At 52.6% G+C, this 24174-nt stretch overlaps 1 protein-coding gene across 1 annotated transcript in view; it reads left to right on the top strand.

Moving 5' to 3' along the window:
* The window catches only part of DPP9 (dipeptidyl peptidase 9), a 34709-nt gene extending 14458 nt beyond the window's left edge, over window positions 1-20251 (top strand). The window contains 13 exon segments of the mRNA XM_070415870.1: window positions 838-899; window positions 2135-2235; window positions 3449-3626; window positions 3762-3924; window positions 6587-6666; window positions 9128-9280; window positions 9695-9830; window positions 12341-12486; window positions 13355-13501; window positions 14512-14664; window positions 15280-15422; window positions 16641-16752; window positions 18458-20251. Of these exon segments, the coding sequence (XP_070271971.1) occupies window positions 838-899; window positions 2135-2235; window positions 3449-3626; window positions 3762-3924; window positions 6587-6666; window positions 9128-9280; window positions 9695-9830; window positions 12341-12486; window positions 13355-13501; window positions 14512-14664; window positions 15280-15422; window positions 16641-16752; window positions 18458-18550 (1667 nt within the window). The 3' untranslated portion in view covers window positions 18551-20251.
* The last annotated feature ends 3923 nt before the right edge of the window (window positions 20252-24174 follow it).

The following is a 24174-nucleotide window of genomic DNA, read 5'->3' as shown; positions in this document are numbered from 1 at the left end:
CTGTCACTTTCTCTTCCTCTCAAAATTAATAAAAATATATTTTTAAAAGATAATAATAAAAATACCTGGTAAGCCAAACGAAATACGTGGCGGGCCAGGTTCAGGTTCAGCCTGCAGGCCTCTTGTTTGCCGCCTCCATGGAGGCAAATAAAAGAGTTGTTCTCGCTGACCTGCAGTGAGCAGCACCTGTTCGCCATGCTGGCAGAGCCTCCTAGAGCTGTGGTTGGCAAACTGCGGCTCGCGAGCCACATGTGGCTCTTTCGCCCCTTGAGTGTGGCTCTTCCTAAGCCTTAGGAGTACCCTAATTAAGTTAATAACAGTGTACCTACCTGTATAGTTTAAGTTTAAAAAATTTGGCTCTCAAAAGAAATTTCAGTCGTCGTACTGTTGATATTTGGCTCTGTTGACTAATGAGTTTGCCGACCACTGGCCTAGAGGACATTTTCAGTCCCCAATGCAAATGGGAAAAGTCAGTCTCCTCCCTCCCCAGTTTACAAATGAGAGCACGGAGGCCAGATTTCAAGCTCTCCAAAGGCAGCAGGTGTCTTCCTCATGCATGTTCCACCATGACCTCCCCATCAGCTAGAGGCTGTTCATCACTCTGCCTGGAATGAGGTCCTGGCTCAGTCAGAAAGTCCTGCTCAGGGATTTTGTGCCTGGACCAGAGAGGGAGACCTGCCCATGGAGAGCCCTTTGGACACCCTTCCTCCCCTGCCCCCCATGCCCACTGTGTCACCTTTCTGTGTCCCCCTGCACCCTCCACCCCAACACCCCAACACCTGCTCTCACCCCACATGGGTGACCCCTGCCAGGCTCACCTCACTTTCATTTCTGTAGGTAGCAAGAATCCAAAGATCGCCTTGAAGCTGGCTGAGTTTCAGACTGACAGTCAAGGCAAGGTAAGAGGGCCAGAGAGCCCCGAGAAGCTTCTGGGTGAGAAGAGGGGTCAGGGTATGTGTTTTGAGCTGGGTAGGTAGCTGGGCAGCATCAGCAGGCTGCTCGCCCCCTTCCCGCGGCAGGTGCTCCGCTTGGCCAACTGAATGCAAAACAACACCGTCCAGAGCTGTGCTGCCAGGCTGGGCCCTGCTGCCCCTGTCACTCTGCACCTCACTCTGAAATGACAAGAGGTCCTCGTCACTTAGGCCTCCTTAGTCAGGAGGGCAAGAGCGGCTGTGACTGAGAAGGGCCGTGGGGACGGGGACGTCAGAGGTTAGAGTTCAGACAAGCTGAGAAAGCCCTCGCATATTTTTGCCAAAATGCATTCTTGTGTAATATTTCAGAAGAAAGCCTATGATAAACTACACTGACTTTTGTAATTGAGGAGTCAGTTTTTGTTCTGGGCAAAATTCGGCCCTAACCAGACCCCTTCTCCACTCTTGACCAGAGTATTCGTGCAGATTTAACACAGATCAGCTCTAAGTGGCTTTGTTTTAAACAGTCCCTGGCTCTGCCGGACAAACAGGGTCCTGCAGTGGTATGGGTTATACCAACTGAACAGGCAGTTGGGGATGTTAGGGGGGTGCCCGCTGGGGTGTGGGGCATGCTGAGGCCCTGCCTGCCTTTTCCTCCTGGGGAAATGCCATGCCAGCCCCATTTAGGCTCCAGGAAACTGTGGCATCCAAAGACTGTCTTGCCCAAGGCCACCTGGCTTTGCAGTGACAGTCCACACCAGAACCCTGGGTTTCCAGCCAATGGGCTATCATAATAAAGTCCCCCAGACTGGGCAGCTTAAACAACAGTTTATTGTCTCACAGTATGGAGGCTAAAAGTCTGAAATCAAGGTGTCGGCAGGACTGGTTTCTCCTGAGGCCATGAGAAAGGACCTGTTCCAGGCCTCTCTCCTTGCCTTGTAGACGGTCGCCTTCTCCTTGTGTCTCATCACAAGACACTCTACCCATGTGATACCTGTGTCTGCACTTCCAACACGAGTCCTGTTGGATTGGGGCCACCCTACCTGTATGACCCCATCTTAACTAATTATATCTGTAGCCACTTTATTTCCAAATAAGGCCCCATTCTGAGGTACTAGGGGTGAGGACTTCAACATGTGGATTTGAGGGGGGACACAGTGTGCCCCTAACAGTGTGTACTCCTGGGTAGCATGTAATGTGACCCGAGTCTGTTTTCCCTTTAGATCGTCTCGACCCAAGAGAAGGAGCTGGTGCAGCCCTTCAGCATGCTCTTCCCCAAGGCGGAATACATCGCCCGGGCCGGGTGGACCCGAGACGGCAAATAGTGAGTCTCTGTCTGACAGCATCTAAGTCATTTATATTCAGGACCTGGGTGGGCCACTCCTCTCTACCCCCCACCTCCACCCCTATCATAAGAATCATGGAGTCACCAAATAGAAGGAGTCCCATTTCACTCACTTTCTAGCCCTTCTGCTCACATCAGAGACAGGCATCTCTAACGGGTCCTAAAGCGTGGCCCGGAGGCTCAATCCTCACCACCCATCTTTTTTTGTGAGGCCCAGGAGCCAAGAATGGTTTTTATGATTTTAAATGATTTGGGGGCTGGGGGATCTAAAGAATAATAATTTATCATACATGAAAGTGATATAAAACCCACAATTCAGTGTGTGTAAATAAAGTTTTATTGGCACAGGGCCACACTCGTTCATCTACAGCTTGTCTGTGGTTGCTTTCACATTACAAGGGCAGGGTTGAGTAGTTGTGAAGGACACTTGTGGCCCACAGAATTGAAATACTGACTCGCTGGCCCCTTTACAGAAAGGGTGTGCATCCCCTACTCCAAACACTTGCCAGACTCCCTTCATAACAGAAACAGCGAGACTCAGGCCATGGGCTCTTGCTGGAACCTCCCATCCCTATGATGTTGCTCTTTATATATATGTTTCTTAAATTATTTTATTGATTTCAGAGAGGAAGGGAGAGGGGAAGAGAGATAGAAACATCAATGATGAAAAAGAATCATTGATCAGCTGCCTCCTGCATGCCCCACACGAGGGATCGAGCCTACAACCTGGGCATGTGCCCTGACCAGGAATCAAACTGTGACCTCCTGGTTCAACCACTGAGCCATGCCGGCTGGGCTGAAATTGCACTTTAATTTGGTTTTAGTTGCTTCCTGTTTATTTTGAGATGCTGCTTTTCCACTTACAGCACTGATAGGTCCCCATTTAAAATACATTTAAGTTAAAAATTGTCAAGTTACAGCAAAGTATGAAATCAAGGATGGTGTGTGTAGGTGAGGATTTGGCTGAAATTGTGGCTTTCTCAAAACTGCTCTATGATTTCATGATGTAAGCCGTTTCCAGAAGTCAGGTTGTGGAGTTCTGTCAGCCCCCCTGAGCATGCATTCCAGCCAGGAAACTGTGTGTCATGGGGTTACTGGGTCAGGTATCGGTGAAGGTGACAAAAGGGGGCTTTAGTCACCAGTTTCCGGCTGCTGGCCCCTGAGGCCTCTGGCTTCTCTTTCGCCTTCTCAGCGCCTGGGCCATGCTCCTGGATCGGCCCCAGCAGCAGCTCCAGCTCGTCCTCCTGCCCCCAGCCCTGTTCATCCCCATCACCGAGGATGAGGAGCAGCGGGAGGCCTTCGCCAGAGCCGTGCCCAGTAACGTCCAGCCGTACGTGGTGTACGAGGAGATCACCAACGTGTGGATCAATGTAAGGGTGGGGAAGTGAGCTCAGGCAGGCCTGCCCCTGGCCAGGGAGGGAGAGTCCACAGGGGCTGGGTTTGGCCTCCCCTTCCTCAGCAGGGTGTGCCTCACCTGACGTGTCTTCCCTCTTCTGCCCGGACAGGTTCATGACATCTTCTATCCCTTCCCCCAATCAGAGGGTGAGGACGAGCTCTGCTTCATCCGCGCCAACGAAAGCAAGACCGGCTTCTGCCACTTGTACAAGGTCACCACCGTGTTACAGCCTAACGGCTACGACTGGAGCGAGCCCTTCAGCCCCGGGGAAGGTGAGCACAGCCTGACTAACGCCATTGCTCATCCAACTGCCTGTCTGAGGTTCTATGCGCTGTTTGTTCACTGATCCCACCCTCTGACTCAGCCGCCCACAGGAAAGAAGTCATTCACACCTGGCAGGGGTTACCATAGCTGCCTATTCATTCATTCAATCAACAGGAGTTATTGAGCACCTGCCAGGTGCCAGGCCCGTCTTACACCAGGGGTCGGCAAACTATAGCTCAGTGATGGCGAACCTTTTGAGCTTGGCGTGTCAGCATTTTGAAAAACCCTAACTTAACTCTGGTGCCGTGTCACATATAGAAATTTTTTGATATGTGTAACCATAGTAAAACAAAGACTTATATTTTTGATATTTATTTTATATATTTAAATGCCATTTAACAAAGAAAAATCAACCAAAAATATGAGTTCGCATGTCACAGGTTCGCCACCACTGCCTATAGTATAGCTGCAAGTCAGTCCCAGACCATCTGCCTGTTTCTGTAACACATGGTCACGCCCAGTCACTTATATGTCTTCTGTGGCTGTTTTTTTGCCCCGATGTCTGTTTTTGAGTAGTAATCCAAAAACTATGAAAGATGCTGTCCCAGGAGTGATGAGCATGAGGGGCTTTCTTTCTAGAACTGGTGGTTAGGAGAACGTCTCTGGATAATGTGCCATGGAGCAGGGACCTGGAGGATGTGGTAAAAATGGCGGAGGCAGCTACACAGAGCTCTAGGCCTCACGAGCAGCCCATGCAAAGGTCCTGGGGCAGGACCATGTCTGCATGTTAAGGGAACAGCAAGGAAGCCTGTGTGACTGGAGCAGAGTGAGGGGAGAGAGGGAGCAGGTGAGGGCAGAGAGGGGATGGGGCAGGTCGTGTAGGGCCTTGTGAGTCTCGGAGGGAACTTGGGCTTTGACATTGGCCTTCCACCACTTTAAAATGATTCCTGAGGTTGCCGTGTGGAATGTAGCCCGAGGGGTGAGGAGAGGACAGGAACGGGTCAGGCGGTGGGGCTGGGCTGACCCAGGTGATTCGATGCACTCTGCACTTTGACCACTTAGCTGACATGGTTTGCCTGTGGATTTGGATGTGGAGCCTGAGAGAGAGAGGACGGCACAGGCACCATTTGTTCCGTCACAGGTCTGTTCCGAGATGGGAAGACTCTGAGAGGGGCAGTTTTAGGAGAGAACAATCCAGAGGTGGGTTTTGCACGTATCCCAGGTGAAGAGCTCAGTAGTGGGAATGCGTGTGGGCAGGTTTGTGTGCTCGGAGTTCTGGGAGAGAATGTATTGTGATGGGAGTGTGGCCGTCCTCGCCAGCAGCCTGGGTGGCATCTCAGCCCCTGGACAGGACAGAGTGCCACAGGGCCGAGCCTTCGAGTTAAGCTGGCTCCTCAAGCTTGGAGCAGGGTCTCTCCTGTGGGCACTGCTGACCTCAGAGCCGGGTCATTCTCCGTATGGTCGTCCTGGGCACTGGGGGGGAGTTCAGTAGCATCCCTGACCCCCACCCACTCCCCAGTTGTGATAACCATAGATGTTCCCAGGTGTCAGCCAGTGTCCCCTTGGGCCGAGTCACCCCAGGATTGTCCTACAGGTTAGAGGTAGAGCCCACAAATGAGCCTCAAGCAGCCACCTGCACAGGGGACAGAGACCCAAGTGAGGGTGTGTTCAGGGTGCCAGGAGCCGAGGGGGCCCGAGTGTCAAGAGGCGAAGCCACACGCTCCGAGGGGTTGGGTAAGGCAGGGACTGAGGAGTGCCTGCTGTCTCAGGGCACTGCCACTCAGGGTTTGATGCTGCCCCACGTGCCAGCTGAGCCATCTGCAAGGAGAGTTTTCTTTGGCTCGTTGGTGTTGCTGCTGTTTGGCTTGTCTGTTGACTTACTGACGCCACCTGGCTTTGGGAAATGTCACTTGAAAAGTCCTCATTTCTGCCTCTTGAAATGGGCCAGCTGAGCTCGATTCTCACCTGGTGGTAGAGTGGAGCTCGAAGCAGGTGCCTCTCAGGAAACCTGCTTTTGAGTTGGGCACACCAGGTTTCCCATGCACCTGTGTGTGGGCCTCTGCTGCATCCCCATCTCACACTCTTGTCACATGTCTTCCACCTGCTCGATGGCAGTTGGACAGATGAGAAGGCGTGGCCTCATTCACTTTAGATCAGAAGGAATGAATTCTTTAAGGGGCAGCCTCCAGGCGTGCTGTGCAGTCGAGTGAGGCCAGCAGCCTGTTGGAATGCACGAGTGGCAGGACAGTGGTGGCGCTGGCACTGACGTGTCCGTGCGACACCTGCTTTCACAGAGGACAGTCATGCTGGAGAGGCCCAGCAGGTGTGCTTGGCAGGGCCCTCTGGGCCAAGAGAAACATGGGCTTGAATTTGGGTAACCAAGAAGACTCACGAGCAAGAGCAGGGAATAGGGCTCAGAATGGGTTGGAGTGAGATGGGGACCAGCCAGCTGCGCCATCGTCCGTGCCTCAGCGGGAAGCCTCAGGTGGCTAGAGAATTGAGGGGCTAGGCTGGCCTGGGATGCAGAGGCTGTAGGCTGGCATTTGCCAAGTTGGTGGGGGCCGGTCTGGACAGTGTAAGTCTGCTGTGGTGCAGGTGGGTCTCGGTGCTTTGTGTCCCCATCACAGCTTCCTGGGGCCCCTTCACCTCTTTTCCTTTCCTTATTTCCAGATGAATTTAAGTGCCCTGTCAAGGAGGAGATCGCGCTGACCAGCGGTGAATGGGAGGTTTTGGCCAGGCATGGCTCCAAGGTACCAGCGTCTCCATGCACACTTGTACATGCACAGGCACATAGACACACACTTCTGGTCCCTCTCAAGACCTCTTGTGCTTGTGGCCCCCCTGCCCCCACCTGGCCACTCCTCCCTCCTGCTCTGCCCCCTCCACAGCCCCAAGGCCAAGGCTGGAGGCACACTGGGTCCAGGATGCAGGGCCCCATCTGAGCACATTCTCAGGGCCACAGGGAGCTCTCTGTTATCCTCCTTCCACTCCATGAAACCACTCAACCCTGGAAGAACAGTTTGTGGGACACTTGGGGTGCCCACTGTGGGATCGTCTTGCAGCTTCCAATCAGGGCCCCCCCGACGCTTGTCCGAGGGGAGGTTCAGGAGCAAAGGATGCGGCCACAGGGAAGACCAGAGGCGTTCGTTCCATTTCCCCAAACACCTCTTAAAAACACAGCGCAACTTTGCCTCTGGCTACAGCATCTTCACAGGGTCCAGGTCTACAGAATTCCAGATTTTACAAAGGGTCCCCTTAATCAGACTTCCTGGTCCCTACTTCACACCAGCATAAATGCCTCGTGGACCAAAGACAGACATATTAGCACATGTGTGTCCCTCCCAGTGCTCTTCACATGGTGGGAAGTAGCAGTCAGTCAGCACTGGTGGCCAGCAGTGGCAGGGAGGTCCAGGCTCCGTAGGGAACCGTGTTGATTACAGCAGAACCACACCTGCCGGAAAGCCCTGTCACCGACTTGTAAAGCCGTCCCTACAAATTGCTGGAAAAGAAGCTGTAAAACCATGAGCACGGTCCCAATTCGATCAGATTTTACGTTCTCATCTTTATGTGTGAGGCAAGAGGGCCAGAAAGTGGGGCACCCAGAGGTTAAAGGACAGTCACCTACTCTTAGTGGCTGTGCTTGCTTGCAGTCAGTCTTGCTGGAGGTGTTCTCCCACCCTATCCCCCGACCCCAGCTCTTAGCCTAGCCCTGCCCCCCAAGGAGTAACTGGGTACTAAGACTCCGTTTCCTCATCTGTGAAATGGAACCATCTAGTAGCTCTAATTCTTTCATCTTGACAACTGGTCTCTCCCCCTTGTTATTGCTGATGATTCTCTGTGGGGGCATCCTGGGCACCGCAGGGTGTTGAGCAGCCTCCCTGCCTCCCACCAGAAGTACTCCCGTTTGTGACCACCACAGATGTCCCCAGACATAGCCAGGTGTCCCCCGGGGGCAGAACCACCCTGGGTGAGGGCCCTGCTTTAAAGTACTGGGAAGCCCTGGGCATATATAGGGTTTGGCACACACACACGCCAGCATCATCCCTTTCTCTCTCACCGAACATTACATTGGCATGCCTTATCTTTTTACTCAGAAATTAAAAAACGAAAGGAGCTAGCATGACCTCTAACATCCCTGCCTGAGGTCATGTGCCCCCGGCCTATTTCTGCGCTCCCTCTGGAAAGATGTGGCCGTGGTGGGTCCCTGGTCTGGAGAACGCCGATTTCCCCATTTGTTTGAGTTTTCAAGGACATCTCTATTTATAGAAAACCTTCATTTAAGAAGCGTGGTAACAATGAACAGTCAGTATTTGTTAAAATGCCTGGGTCATTCTAGACACGACACACATCGGAATCTCCTTCCGCCCTTACCCTGCTCTCTGCAGCCTCTGCCCCTCCTTGGAGGTGACCACAGAGGGAAATCACTTGCAGAGCTTTCCTATTTGCACACATCATTTTAGGGGGTTTCTAGAGGTTTTTTAGAAAATAGTTTTTTTGTGGACACAGAACTGTTCCATGGTTATGGGAACAATTCCACCTTTTCGGACATTCCTGTTGTCACCTTTCTTCAGTCTTAAGAGCACTTTGAGCGTCTTTGTCCCTCCATTCTGAAATCCCCTCCTGGGTGAAGTCCTCAGGAACAGTTCCCAGAGGTCTCACTGCCAGGTCAGAGGACACACTTTTTTTGTTTTGCCTCCATGTTGCCAGGTTGGCCCCAGAGAGGCAGTGCCTGTCCCCATCCCCAGAGCAGGGTTTTTTCCTCTCCTCCTGAGGACATCACCTAAGGACCCCACAGGGGTATAGGTGGGGCAGGGAGTGCCACCTCTTTACCCCATGCATCTGAGTCACAGGTGGGCTGACCCCACCCGGGACCAGGGCCTGGGACTGGCAGGCCCTTGGGCCCAGGATGGCCCCTCCCTCCGCCTCTGTGGGAGGCTCTGGGCATGCCCAGAGTAACTGTCCAGGGTTCTGATTCTAAGTTGCTCCTGGATGTGCAGCCAACCCAGCTAGATCGAGATCTGCTCCCACCCCACAGGGTCTGAGAAGTGCATCTCTTCCAGACACTTCTCCAGCCAGCTTGGGAGATAACAGGTCCCCTGTTCACAGAACACTGGGCCTTCCCTGTGGGGATAGGGAGATGGGCGGGGGTCATGGGAAAGCAGACCTGGGAAGCGTTGGGCAGCCTCACAAGGAGCCCCTGTGTCCCCACAGATCTGGGTCAACGAGGAGACGAAGCTGGTGTACTTCCAAGGCACGAAGGACACTCCCCTGGAGCACCACCTCTACGTGGTCAGCTACGAGTCGGCCAGTGAGATTGTGCGCCTCACCACGCCTGGCTTCTCCCACAGCTGCTCCATGAGCCAGGTGGGCACCCCCCTGAGTCCGGATGCTCTTGATGGCACTATCCCTGTACCCGCCTTAGCCTCTCAGAACATTCTAGAACATCAGGCAGCAGCCAAGCACAGGGCCACTCCCCATCCAGGGTAAACAGTTGGTAGCAGTTTGCTGACTATAGAACCAGAAAGATGGTATAGGAAGAATCTGAGTCTGACCACGTGGGACCCCTGGCCAGGGGACAGTCCTCGGCCTCAGTTTGCTTATCTGAAAAATGGGGGTAATGATAATAGTAGCCACCCCACATGGGTGGGGTTTGAGGTTTAAATGAGCACTTACACAGGGTAAGGATGGTCAGTATCAGTGAAGGTTGGCCAGTGATGGGACAAAGGGTGCAGAATTGGGGGTGGGGAGAGGTGCTCAGCGCCCCCGTCCTACCCGCAGAATTTCGACATGTTCATCAGCCACTACAGCAGTGTGGGCACACCACCCTGCGTGCACGTCTACAAGCTGACCGGCCCCGATGATGACCCTCTGCACAAGCAGCCTCAGTTCTGGGCCAGCATGATGGAGGCAGCCAGTAAGTAGCCCCAGATCCTCTGGGACTTGACTGAGACTTGCCCCTTGGGAGACTCAGCTTGCCCGTCTATAAAATGGATTGGGGTCCCATCAGATAACCCTGGTGAGAGTAGGGTGTCCTGGAGGGTGTGAGGCAGCGAGCAGCCTGCAGCCCTGCCTGCTAGGCCTCCTCAGCGTCTGGCCTCTCCCGGCAGCCCTGAGAGCTCCTCTCAAACATGACCACTGGCCCCAGCTGTCCTGTGGGCTCTGCCCCTGGGACGGTCTCTCCTTTCTGTGCTGCAGTTAAGGCCTGCCCCTCACAGCAGATTCGGTTCAGAAGCCGACTGCCTGCCAGCAGGTCCCTGGGGCATCCTTGTCCTCAGGGGCAGCGTCTCCAGGGCGCAGAGCAGATGGCCTGGAGGTCAGGCACAGGCGGAGCCTCGTAAAACAGGAGGCAGCTGTCAGTTTGCCCAGGAGCCAGGAGGGCGGCCTTCACGCTGCTGGGGTGACCCCAGGTTCCAATTCTGGCTGCAGAACCAAGGACAAGTCAGCTTGCCTCCCTGAAATGTTCCTTTATCTGCAAAGTGTTACAATGTCTATTCTTAGGATGAAAATCAAAGCCTTCCAAACACACAAGAATCTCTCCCTAAGAAGGACGCCCTTCCCTGACCCAGACCTGCCACTTGCTAGATTTCCAGATGTTCTGGGAAATAGGAAGCCCTGGCATTTGTAAAGTATTTATGGGCTAGAAAACATCTTTATCCTCACCCCCTGGAACCTTAATAGGTAAAAGGCTTCTCCACCTAATACAGTGGTTCTCAACCTTCCTAATGCCGCAACCCTTTAATACAGTTCCTCATGTTGTGGTGATTTCCAATTTCATTGTTACAAATTGAACATAATTAAACCATAGTGATTAATCACAAAATCAATATGTAATTATATACGTGTTTTCCGATGGTCTTAGGCGACCCCTGTGAAAGGGTCGTTGGACCCCCAAAGGGGTAGCGACCCACAGGTTGAGAACCGCTGACCTAATAACTCAGTCCATGACTCTCTGCACGTCAACAACACTGGACATGATGGAGCCGGACCCTCAGCCCTGGTTCACAGATGAGGGCGGGTCTTGCACAGCAGCAGGGGAGCAGCAATGGAAACTTGGGTGTCCTGATGCCCAGCCCTGGACCTGCAGGCAGGAGGACTAGGGACTGTTTTCCAAAACTGCTGATCTTGCCATGTTTGCAGACAACCTCTATGAGCAGTTGGCCAGCTGTGGCCAAATCCCACCGCACTCCGTCATTTGCATCGTCTGTGGCCGCCTTAGGGCCACAACAGCAAAGCTTGGTTGTTGGTTGTTACTACAGAGACACAGAAAGTCTCCTCAGCACCTAAGGCCAAAAATGTTCTCCACCCCTTTCCAGTAAACATTCCACAACCTATATTACCACTTGTTTAACTTTAAAAAAATATATTTTTTAATGGATTTTAGAGAGAGAGAAAGGAAGGGGGGGAGAGAGAGAGAGACGGGGAGAGAGAGAGAGAGAGAGAAACATTGATCAGTTGTCTTCCATATACACTCCAAACTCCGATTGGGGATCGAACCTGCAACCTGGGTACGTGCACTGACCAGGAATCAAACCGGCGACCTTTCAGTACACAGGACAATACTCAGTCAACTGAGCCACACCAGCCAGGGCACCTTATTTAACTTTTCAAATCTGCACCCTGTTTACCTGAATGAAATCATCTTAGAGACTTTCTTCATGATCATGATCCAAACACCCGTGTTGCTTTGCAAAAATGAAAGCAATTATAAAGATTTGAGAGAAACAGACCATGAAATTGTCTGTCAAATCACAGAAGTGATGTCACCTTCCTGGGGGAATCAGCTAGCGCAGTGATGGCGAACCTATGACACACTCATTTTTTTGGTTGATTTTTCTTTGTTAAATGGCATTTAAATATATAAAATAAATATCAAAAATATAAGTCTTTGTTTTACTATGGTTGCAAATATCAAAAAATTTCTATATGTGACACGGCACCAGAGTTAAGTTAGGGTTTTCAAAATGCTGACACGCCGAGCTCAAAAGGTTCGCCATCACTGGGCTAGCGTCAGCGGCTGCTGGAGCCGGTTCACTCCTGGCCCTCTGACTTAAAAAACCTTTGAGCCCTAACCGGTTTGGCTCAGTGGATAGAGCGTCGACGTGCGGACTCAAGGGTCCCAGGTTCGATTCCGGTCAAGGACATGTACCTTGGTTGTGGGCACATCCCCAGTAGGGGGTGTGCAGGAGGCAGCTGATCGATGTTTCTCTCTCATCGATGTTTCTAACTATCCCTCTCCCTTCCTCTCTGTAAAAAAAAAATCAATAAAATATATTTAAGAAAATAAAAAATAAATAAAAAACCTTTGAAAAGCAGAGGATGGGGTGCTTCCAGCTCACCCTCAGCGGGTGGAGGCCAGGCAGTGGAGTGTGGGTGTCAGCTGGCTCTGGGCTCCTGTCTGAGTAGCCATGGCTTCTCTGTCTGTAGGCTGCCCCCCCGATTATGTGCCCCCAGAAATCTTTGACTTCCACACGCGGTCTGATGTGCAGCTCTACGGCATGATCTACAAGCCGCATGCGGTGCAGCCAGGGAAGAAGCACCCCACTGTCCTCTTTGTGTACGGAGGCCCCCAGGTGGGTACTGGCCCTGTTCCTCACACCCCCTCCCCACATGCCAGGACTGGAGTGCCCCCTCTGACCACACAGGGTTCTGGGGTCCCTCAAGCTTCTGCCTCTGGCTTTCTGTACACCTTATCTTCCCTGATAACCCCCGCTCCCCATTCTCCTGCTGATGCTCCCTTGTCCCTTTGGGAAGCCCCCCTCATCCCAGGTGTTCCTTTGAGCCACCTGCCCAATAGTGATCCACTCTCACCCATGACCACTAGCATGGGGACAGAGGTGGCCATGGGCCCTGGGCCCAGGTCTCTGAGAAGGGGACATCTAAGACAGTGGTTCCCACTTGGAGTCCTGTCCTTCAGGGGACACTGGATGGTATCTGGGCAATTATCACAACTCGGGGAAAAACACTCCTGGCATCGATGAGTGGAGGCCAGTCTACGTGCTCCAGCGCCCACTACGCACCCCTCCCCCCATACACACACACAGGGAATGATAAGGCCCCGAATAGTAACAGCACCAAAGTGAGGAGCTGGTTGAAGTCACGTTCCTCAGAGAAAGCACCTGCTGCCACACCAGCCATTCCCCCACCAGCATTTGTGTCTGCTTTTTAGAGATAACTGAGGGGTAGAAAGGAGGCAGAACAAGGCTGTAGGAACAAGGCTTGGTGCAGCACGGGCCCCTCTCCCTTTCCACTCCCCCACGTCCAGAACCCTTCGGGCCATTCATAGTCATTACAGTACAGTACAGGGTCCTTATTAGGCTGGAAGACCCCGCCCCGTCCCGCTGGCATCGGGGCCATCTAGCCCATTCTGTCTCGCATCTCATGCTGGATTTCTTACCACTTGCCCAAAGCCCCACGTCCTCGCTTTGCCTTCCCCCACAGGTGCAGCTGGTCAATAACTCCTTCAAGGGAATCAAGTATTTGCGGCTCAACACGCTGGCATCCCTGGGCTACGCTGTGGTTGTGATTGATGGCAGGGGCTCATGTCAGCGAGGTCTTCGGTTCGAAGGGGCCCTGAAAAACCAAATGGTAACTTTTCTTCCCTGTCTCTCTGGGCCCTTCCTGTGTAGTGAAGGGAGATCTGGGTTTTGTTGGCTCGGGGTTTGGGGCGGCTCCGGGTCACCTCCTTCAAGGACCGTCATAAGTGGAGTGGCCTTTTGGAACCAAGGGGAACATCTGCTTTGCTGCTCAGCTCTGAGCTTCGTCTCATGGGGACACAGGTATACACCCATCCCACCTGGTGCCTGACACATCAGTACAGGCCCAGGCGGCAGGAGGAGCCAAGGGCTGGGCTGGACAGGGACTGGTGGCTGCACAAGTGGTGCTAACGGTGATGGTGGAGACCATGATGATATGATGATGATGATGGTGGTGGTGGTGGTGATGGTGATGGTGGTGACAGTAGTGATTGTGTTAATGGTGATGGTGATGATGGTGGTGGTGGTGATAGTGATTGTGTTAATGGTGATGGTGATGATGGTGGTGGTGGTGACAGTAGTGATTGTGTTAATGGTGGTGGTGGTGATAGTGATTGTGTTAATGGTGGTGGTGGTGATAGTGATTGTGTTAATGGTGGTGGTGGTGATAGTGATTGTGTTAATGGTGGTGGTGGTGATAGTGATTGTGTTAATGGTGGTGATGGTGATAGTGATTGTGTTAATGGTGGTGATGGTGATGATGGTGGTGGTGGTGGTGATGACACCTATTCATTGAGCCCTAGCATGTGCCAGACCTCTGAGTGTAGGACACTCACCCTCTCATGTTGCCCTCATGTCCACTGTAAAATGGGTCCTATTCAGGTTAACACCCTCGTTTTGGGGTGGGAAAACTGAGGCCCAGAGAGAAGATGTGACTTTCTCAGAGGAACAGCCAGGAGGTAGCAGGGCAGGGTTGGTGCCAAGCCTGTCTGACCACTGCCCCAGAGAGCAGGGCGAGTGTGAATGGAGCTTTGATCCGAGAGGGAGAGGGCTCCTCACAAGGGGCAGAGGTGGGACAGCAGTAGGAGGAGCCACTGAGAAGTTCCCGGCCTCGTCCCCCAGGGCCAGGTGGAGATTGAGGACCAGGTGGAGGGCCTGCAGTTCGTGGCCCAGAAGTATGGCTTCATCGACCTGAGCCGGGTGGCCATCCACGGCTGGTCCTACGGAGGCTTCCTCTCGCTCATGGGGCTAATCCACAAGCCTCAAGTGTTCAAGGTGGGTCCTGCCCCGCGCCCGCTCTCTTGTCTGCTAGCACCGCCCAGGCCCCTTGGAGCCCTTGGGGGAGGCATCTCGGCAGGGCTTTGCCACGTGGCTGTTTCTCCCCGCAGCAGCCCCACGGGGCCGAGCCCCCCTCCTCATTGCCCGCCACTGCTGACCCCAAGATGGCATCCGGCTGCACAAAACCCCGCCAGCAGCTCTCTGTGGGAGGCTGAGCCTGGGACCCCGACCTCGGATGGGCAGAGGTGGGGCATGGTGTGAAGAGCATCGGGGGAGGGGCCCCCAGGCCGGCAGCACTGTCCGGGCACCGCGGGGCGGCGATGAGGAGGAGGAGGCAGAAAGGCAGTGGGACCAGGAAGGAGTCGATCCCGGCCTAAACATGCCCGTTCAATTCACCCTCCCTCGACAGCACACAGTCCACGGGGGACACGTGGTCTGAGGGCCCCTCCCTGTCAGCCCCCCTCCCGTGTGCATGCCCGCTCCTCATGTCCTCCGGGGGAGGCCCCGGGACAGCCAGTTGAATGAGGGCTCCCGAAACCTGACCCATGTGCATGTGTCTCTCCTTCTCTCTCTCTCTTTCTCTCTGCCCTGTCCATCCACTGTGGCCCTCAGGTGGCCATCGCAGGTGCCCCGGTCACAGTCTGGATGGCCTATGACACGGGGTACACGGAACGTTATATGGACGTCCCAGAGAACAACCAACTTGGCTATGAGGCGGGCTCCGTGGCCCTGCACGTGGAGAAGCTGCCCAACGAGTAAGGCCCCTCCCTGCCCTGGCAGTTCTGAGTCACTGGGTGCTCCTGCCTCTGACACTGCTCCCTGGCTTCCGCTCCTCCCTCTCCCTGCTTCAGTCTCACGTCCCCTCCCGCAGCCCTGTCGCCTCTCCGATCCTCCCAGGATGTGGTGTCTGGGTGCTCTGGGAGGGAGGCCCCTGGCCCTGCCCTCAGAATGCTGTAAGGAAAGTTCTAGGTTTGTATCACTGCACATGTGGACAGCCTCATTACTTAAGCACATGGCCTGCCAGAGGCCCATCAGTTGGTCAACATGAACAGTCTTTGTCTTGTGGGTTTTGACAAACTGGTTTGGGACCCAGTTCCACATGGTTGTAATAGTGGATGCATTAGACCAGCTCAGATGTCCCATGGCATGCCTTTGGCATTGGCATCTGATTCTCTGATTAAAGAAATCAGTGTTGCCACTTTCAGCTGTGGCCCTGTCTGAACGTATGCCAGGCTTCCATGCCTTTCATGCTGGGGTTCCCTTTGCCCTCTAACCCCTCCTGGGCTCCCCAGGGAGCCCAATATGCAGCCAAACTTGGAACCCCCTGCTCTAGACCTGTGCCATCTACTTCAGATCACATTCACTCACATCCACTGAGATAATCAATCCATTGAGACAGGCGCAGATTGCTGGTTGCCAGGGTGTGGAAATGACTGCTGATGCCGTGGGGTTTTGCTTTGGGGTGTTGGAATGTTCTGGAACTAGATAGAGGTGATGGTTGTACAACCTTGTGAATACACAAAATGCCCCTGGAATTTTGCTTTAAAATGAGTTAACTTCAGGCTATGTGAATTTCACCCCAATAAACTACTTTTTAAAGTCAAATGTGGCCACTTTTGCCACATTTCAAGTGCTTAGTAGCCACGCGTGCTGGTGACTTTTGGGCTGAGCAGGTCTATAACCTTCCGTCATCCCAGAGTGCCTCGGGGCAGCACTGCCCTAAAAGCTTTCTGTAGCTCAGGCCATTGCACGCATAGCCAAGAGCACCCTCTCCCGTCCTTGCCCGGAAGTGAGGAGGTCTCCCTGACCCACCAGTTATGCCTGTGTGTCTCCCCCCCACCCCGGCCCCCCTCCCTCCACTACCTGTTACTTCCGCCCTCGCTGCCCCTGGGCTGGGGAAGGACACTGGGACTAACTGCCTCTGGGCGGGAGAGGAGGGTCCCACCTCCACCCTCACCCACCTTGTCTTCCAGGCCCAACCGCCTGCTCATCCTGCACGGCTTCCTGGATGAGAACGTGCACTTTTTTCACACAAACTTTCTCGTCTCCCAGCTGATTCGAGCCGGAAAACCTTACCAGCTCCAGGTGGGTGGCTCCTGGATGCTTTGGGTCCCTCCCGGGAGCTGACAAGGTGGGAGTGGCAATCAGGGTGGCATCACCTCTCACTGCACTTGCCACCTCTCCCTGGGCTCCCTATAGCCAGTGTCCATTCGTCCTTGATGCAGCAGTCATGGCTGATCGCTCCGGTTCATGCTGCCCCTGTGCTGGGAACACAGCTAGACTCACCCCAGCCCAGAGCCTGGTGGAGGGTAGTCGATGCAACTGAAATCACACACAGGTTTTAAACCAAGAAACTTGGAGGAACTGTCCAGGGTTCTGCAAGCATCTAGGTGGGGTATTGGCTGGGATGTCAGAAAATTTCCTAAAGAGGTGGCATTTAAGGGAACTAAAGACTACGTGGGGAGTCAGCCAGGCCCCAGGGTGGGGGAGGTGTTAGTTGGTTGGATCATTGTCAGGACACCAGACACAGGAAGCCAGTGGATGGAGCAGCTCAGGGACAGGAGACCAGGGTGGCTGGGGAGTAAGCTGGAGAGGAGTTGGAGACCAGGGCAGGCCCAGGTGGCTGGGCCTCAGGTGAAAAGTGGGGTATTGGGAAAGGGATGGTGCTTTAGTAGTAAGGGGTAGGCCTTGGGGAGGGTGGGTAAATGCTGGCATTTAGGGGGTGGGTCTTCCCTGGATTTTGTTCTAAGGGAGAGAAGAGGTGTCCAGCCCTGAGAGCAGGACTGTGACTGTTTTGCTTGCTATGTGACCAGCATCCCCCTGGCTGCCCTGTAGACAGGGGCCAGTAGGACATGAGCCATAGTCAGTTTCCTGGCAGGAAAGGGGTCAACAGTGGGGAGCAAGAAGCCCAGTGGGTGTGGAGGAATTCTGGAGGCAAGAGGGACAGATTTGATCACATGCCGCCATGATGTCTTTCTGCCTCCCAGACGCTTCCATGTGCTCTGTCCTGTCAAACATGGCAGGAGGGAAGCAGGCAGAGTTGGGTGTTTTTATTAATCCTCACCCAAGGGTAGGTTTATTGATTTTAGAGAGAAAGGAAGGGTGGGAAAGAGAGAGAAACACTGATTAGTTATCTCCCTTATGCCCCTCATCTGGGGACCGAACCCACAACCTAGGTATGTGCCCTGACCAGAAATCGAACCCTTAACCTTTTGGTGTACATGACAATGATCCAACCAACTAAGCCACCTAGCCAAGGCAAGGGCAGAGCTTCTGTGGGGGTGAAGAACTGTTAGAGTGCCTCTCGGCAACCCCACCCCCAGCCACACATGCTTCTCACAAATAGGCCAGAGGCAGCTGCAGATCAGGGCAAAAGTCAGGCGGGCCCAGGATGGAATCGCAAATGTCCTTCTGAGCCTGAAGTCATGGCCAGGTAGCTGGGATAGTTGTTCCCTCCTATGTGGCAGGTCTGTTAGCCTTGGGCCTCGCTTCCTCATCTGTGAAATGGGCACAAATACCCCCTGCCTCCCAGTGAGGCTGTGAGAACCAAATGAATTTTTGCAGGAAAAGCATTTAGACCCTGCCTCCCCAGGAGAAATTGGAAGTGAGATAACACTCTGTTGAGGGTGGGAGCATGGCTCATGCTCTTTTGTCGCCATGCAGAAGTGGGTGGTAGCACAGGCCCTGAGGGGTGATGCCCTGAGCCAGAAATGGGGGCGGGCTCCAGAGTGCCGGGGTAGGCCAGCAGGGTTGCTCGGTGCCACCAGCCCTGCCTTCTCTGTCCACCCAGATCTACCCCAACGAGAGACACAGCATCCGCTGCCCCGAGTCCGGCGAGCACTATGAAGTCACGCTGCTGCACTTTCTACAAGAATACCTCTGAGGGCCATGGCACTCGGCCGCACACTTAGAGCACAAGTGGTTTCTCCGCCGCTGCCACCACCACTACCACCACCACCACCACCACCAGTGAGACCAGGTGGAAGGACCGAGTGGCCTTGCAGCTCCCACCCTGCAGTGCCCTCACCACAGCCCCTGCTGGACTGCCCAGGCCCAAGAGCCACCGCCTTCATGACCCGACGTCTTTTATCGTTTTTAAAAATGCTCCTGGGTTCTTTGCCTGCTGCTTCTTGGTTGCCAAGACGGAGAGATACGGCTGACCCACAGGGCACTTCCTGAAGCCATCCCCTCTCCCCATTGTCTGGGAGCAGGACGCCTGAACTCCGCTGGCACGGGAGAGGTTGGGTCTGCCTCCTGGGCCCTGGCTCACCACGGCGCCCAGCCCGGAAGCATGCGATTGGTTGCCTTTTCTCCTCACCAGCCCCATTTCCTACTTGTGTTTTGTTTTTGGGGACATTTTTCGTAATTATTTAAAAGACAGAAAGCAAGGGGTGCCTAAATCTGGAATTGGGGTCTGCCGCTGAGTAGCGGGGTTCAGCCCAGCCAGCACCCAGTGAGCCCTGCCTCTTTCGAAGCCCAGAGTGGGGAGTGGTGGCCAGCAGGTATGAGCGATGCACACGGTGCAGAGCAGCCTCCTGGGCCCGCCTCTCCCCAGCTAGTAGGCAGGCTCTGAACTCGTTCAGCTTCGGTCTCTGTTGGCCAGCGGCTGCTGCCCTCCCCAGCCCTCCAGCCATGTGTCTGCCTGGCCCGCACAGACCAGATTCCGGGGTTGGGAGTGGAACCATCCCCACCTCAGGGTTATCTTTACTCCTTCCTTTCCCTCCCTGCCACGAGTTCTGCCAGGGGCGGGCGAGAAAAAAAAAAAAGAACCCCAGAAACAAACCACCTCTACATATTAAGGAAAGAAAATATTTTTGTCAATTCTTATTCTTTTATAATTATGCGTGTACGAAGTAGGCTCATTAAACGATTCCAGATGGAAGCGTGGCCACTGCCTGAGTTTCCTTCTAAGCCCTGGGGATGGGGATGAGGGCCTTTTGGAAAGTGCAGGGTCCAGGAGGTGGCAGAGCCAAAGGCATGGCAGTCTTTGTAGTCAGCCCTGGACGCCTTGGCACGAAAGGGAGGGACACCATGCCCTGCTCCTCCGAGTGGTCCAGTGAAGACAGCCCCCGCAGTTCTGATGTGTCACTCGGAATCCAGCGTAGGATGTGGAGGGCGGTATAGACAGCCCTCCAGGCTTTCCCAGGGCAACAGCACCACCCAAGGCACAGCCTCCTCCTGGCCGAATGCCCTGTGGGCCACCATTACTTCCTTTTGCCCTGTGCTTGTCCAGAGACATGACTCCGTGCTTCAGGCATCAGGAAACCCCCCTCTTCATGTTTGTCCCGACAGCAGAGAGATCCAGGGGGACTGGAGACGGTGCCTGTGTATACGGCATGCAGGGTATTTGAGCTTCTGACAGAATGGCCTTGCTGAGTGCAGTCATCCTCTCCATCCTTTGGGAAGCTCTACCTTTATTTTTAATTGCTTAAAAAATAAGTACAAAAGGCTATTAGGGAGGAAAGATGCCCTTCGTCCCAAGTCTGTATTTTTAATAGCTGTGTTCTATTCAGCTTTGTGAATGTTCTATAAATTATTTTGCCAGGAACCTATCAAGGAATAATAAAAGTTATTCTGGACTTTTTATATTAATCAGCATAAGGGTCAGCTAGCCTCCGTAAAGAGCCAGATAGTAAATATTTTGGGCTTTATAGGCCAGATAATCAGTGTTCCAACTACTCAACTTCACCCTTGTAGTTCAAAAGCAGCCACCAATGATATGTAAAGTGTAGGTATAGCTGTGTGCCAATAAAACTTTATTTACAAAACCAGGCATCTAGCCAGATTCAACCCACAGACTGTAATTGGACAACTCCTGGTGTAAATGATACTGCAACCAATAGCCTTGTACATATTTTGGGTATATGTTTGAGTTTATTGGGTAAATTCCTAGAATTATCAAAGGCATATTCATTTTTAATTTTTGAAGAATACTGCCAACTTGCCTTCCAAAGAAAACGCCTCGGTGTGCACTTTGCCAAGAGGGAAGAAGAGTCAGTTTCTCCATTCCTTCACCAGTATTACGTGTTTTCAGACATTTTTATCTTCAATCTTAAGAGGTGAAACATGGCATCTCACTGTAACTTGAACTAAAAATTTTTTATGTGTGGGAATATTTTCATGTTTTAAAGACACTAATTTACTAGTAATAATTCGCCCCCTTTCTTTTGATCTATTGACCTCATTGGTTTGTAGACACTATATATGAAGGAAATTAGTTCATTGTCATACAGGTTGAAAACTGAACTATGTTGCTGATTTCAAAATGTTTTACGGGTAGGATGGCTAAAATCATCTCAGGAACAAGATGTCTTTTACTTAACCCACTGTGAAATAAAATGGAGAGGAAACCAGTCCTAAGTCACAGAATGATAGAAACTGGTGAGAAAGAGGACTCGGGGGTTGCCCCAGGAGACTTGGCAGCTGGCAACCCTCAATCATGTCAAAGCAGGAACTTGTCGTCATAACCTTCTCCCCCTGCCTCACCCAGTCAACATTCAGGTTGTCATGAGACAGCATCTGTTGGCCAGACTTCAGTCAGTCACACTCCTGCCCTGATAATGAGGTCTGGGAACAAGTGGGGTGCCAACAGGAAGGGGAGTGAATGGTGGGCAGCTACAGAAGGACAGGTGTCTGACAGCAGCTCTCATGTCTCGAGATGGCAGGTTAGAGATGTCTTTTTCTTCTTGTTGATACATGTCCAGTTTCCTCCACCTATAAAACCCTGTGTCATATCAACTGCAGATATTTTCCTGGTTTGTCATTTTCCTTTCAAACATGTTTATGGTATTTTTCAAAAATAACTAGATACAGCCCAGCCAGTGTGGCTGAGCACCGATCTATGAACAAGGAAGTCACGGTTTGATTCCTCAGCAGGGCACATACCTGGGTTGCAGGCTCGATCCCCAGTCAGGGGTGTGCAGGAGGCAGCCGATCAGTAATTCTCATTGATGTTTCTATCCCTTTCTCCCTCTGAAATTAAAAAACATTTTAAACAAATAGTATCTAGGAAGTTGCAAAAATGGTACAGACAGTCCCATGTACCCATCCCCCAGATTACATCTTACATCTTAACCATAGTACATTGTCAAACCAGGAAATTGACAGTACAATGCAATTCCAGTGGTCGGCAAACTGCGGCTCGCGAGCCACATATGGCGCTTTGGCTCCTTGATTGTGGCTCTTCCACAAAATACCGACTTCTGCGCATGGGCCACGAAGTTTCAGTCACACTGTACATGCACAACTGCACATGGTATTTTGTGAAAGAGCCACACTCAAGGGGCCAAAGAGCTGCATGTGGCTCGTGAGCCGCGGTTTGCCGACCACTGAACTAAACTTTATTCACATTTTAACAGCTTTCACATGCACTCGTTTCTTTGTGTGGTTCTCTTCCACTCTGTCATCTGAACAGATTCCTGTAACCAGCACCGCAGTCGAAACAAGAGTTGTTCGTGTGACCCCCTCACACCCACCCCCACCCAGTGTGTGGTGTCCTGACGGAGAAGTCCCTGATGGCTGTGCCATCTGTTGTTTCTTTTATTTTTTTAATATATTTTATTGATTTTTTACAGAGAGGAAAGCAGAGGAATAGAGAGTTAGAAACATCAATGAGAGAGAAACATCAACCGGCTGCCTCCTGCACACCCCCTACTGGGGATGTACCTGCAACCAAGGTACATGCCCCTGACCGGAATCGAACCCAGGACTCTTCAGTCCCCAGGCCGACGCTCTCTAGCCAGTGAGCCAAACCGGTTAGGGCCTGTTGTTTCTTTTAAAACTGCTGGGTTTCACGTCATGACTAGAAAGCAGGATCTTTGGAATGATGGCTTTTCCTTTAAACTCCCTTAGTGTGTGTGTTGTGTATGTGTGTTTTGAGGCAAAAAGGAAAAACAAGAGGGTTGGGGCTCAGTCTTTCTAAACACACACACACACCTACCTCTCTTTAGTAGGATACCCAGTCAGCTCATAATTGAAACACAATGTGTTGTTAACAACAGCTCTTGGTCACTAATTAAATTCTCCATAGTGACAAGCTGAAGGTCAGAGGCAGGTGGGAATAGGAAAGACATGAATGGAACCATGCTGTGTAAAACACCAAAAACAGGACAGCAGAACCAATTTCCAATGAAGCCAGGAGGAAATTTCTTAACTCAAGCAGGTATCTCCATTGAGAGCCGGCTGCCCCTGCCAAGGGGCGTGAATTCTGAAGTCAAGGTTATCTGGGAGCCATCGGCCTCTATAGGAGCCTCCTGACCTCCCGAGACTGACCTTCATCCTGGGGGGAGGGGGGGTTGCAGTAGAGATTTGAGTGTAACACAGCCCAGCCTAAGGGTTACCTGTGACATTTTCTCTCTTCATTCTGTTCTTTCAAGTCAGGAAGAACCAGGAAAAGAGGCTTAATTCTGGACACTCCTGGCCATCGGGGTTTCTTGAAATCCTAAGCAATTTGTGCCCCTTCCCCCCACACCCACACACAATGATTCCTCCTGTAGTTGAAAATCTGGGATTTCTTCATTGGCATCTAGTGCTAGCAGCACCGAGAATTTAGAGTTCTCGCCTGCAGTCCCTCCATCAATCCTCCTGGCAACTCCTGAGGTGAGGATTATTTTCTCTTAGATTTTTTATTTTGAAATAGAATTCTCTCATGTCCCTTGCTCATCTTCCCCCAATGTTAACATGGCACAGGCCAGGTATTGAAGCCAGGAAATGAACATCAACACAATCCTATTATAGACACAGACACAGACACAGACACAGACACAGACACAGACACAGACAGACTTTATTTGAATTTCAGCATTTCTCCTGTGAAGTCATTTTTCTGGTCCAGGACTGTTATGGGTTGAATATCTGTGTCTCGCCGAATTCGAGTTGAAGCCTAACCTCCAATGTGACTATTAGACGGGGAGGTTGGGGTGATGAGGCCATGGGGTGGGGCCCCAGGACTGGGATCAGAGCCCTCACACCAAAGGCCCGGAGGCTGGGCCCCTTCCACTGAGGACAGGCCGAGGGCACAGCCTGCGAACCAGGACGTGAAAAGCGCTGGAGCTGGATCCGCCCTCCCGACCTCGGGAAGGTGAAAAGAAATGTGTTTTTGCCCCCGAATCTCTGGTATTTTTACAGCAGCCGGAATTCAGACAAGGACCCGAGCCAGGACCCTCGCATTGCAGCTTAGGGTCCGGATCTCCTTACTCTGTGACGGTTCCTCAGCTTTGTCTTCCATGACATTCTAACTGCTGGTTATCTTGAAAACATCCCTCAACTGAGGTTCGTCTGATGGTTGCTTATAATTAGACTAGAGGCCCGGTGCACAAAATTTGTGCAAGGGGGGTGTCCCTCAGCCCGGCCTGCACCCTCTCACAATCTGGGACCACTGGCTCCTAACCGCTTGCCTTCCTGCCGCCTGATTGCCCCTAACCACCTCTGTCTGCCGGCCTGATTACCCCCTAACTGCCCTTCCCTGCTGGCCTGATCGCCTCTAACTGCCTCTGCCTTGGCCCCCCA

Source organism: Myotis yumanensis, unplaced genomic scaffold (genome assembly GCF_028538775.1).
Source record: "Myotis yumanensis isolate MYYU_CA2020_CCGP unplaced genomic scaffold, mMyoYum1.0.hap1 SCAF_5, whole genome shotgun sequence".
NCBI lineage: Eukaryota > Metazoa > Chordata > Mammalia > Chiroptera > Vespertilionidae > Myotis > Myotis yumanensis.
Note: the sequence above shows the minus strand (reverse complement) of the source record. Positions and strands in the feature narration are given on the sequence as shown.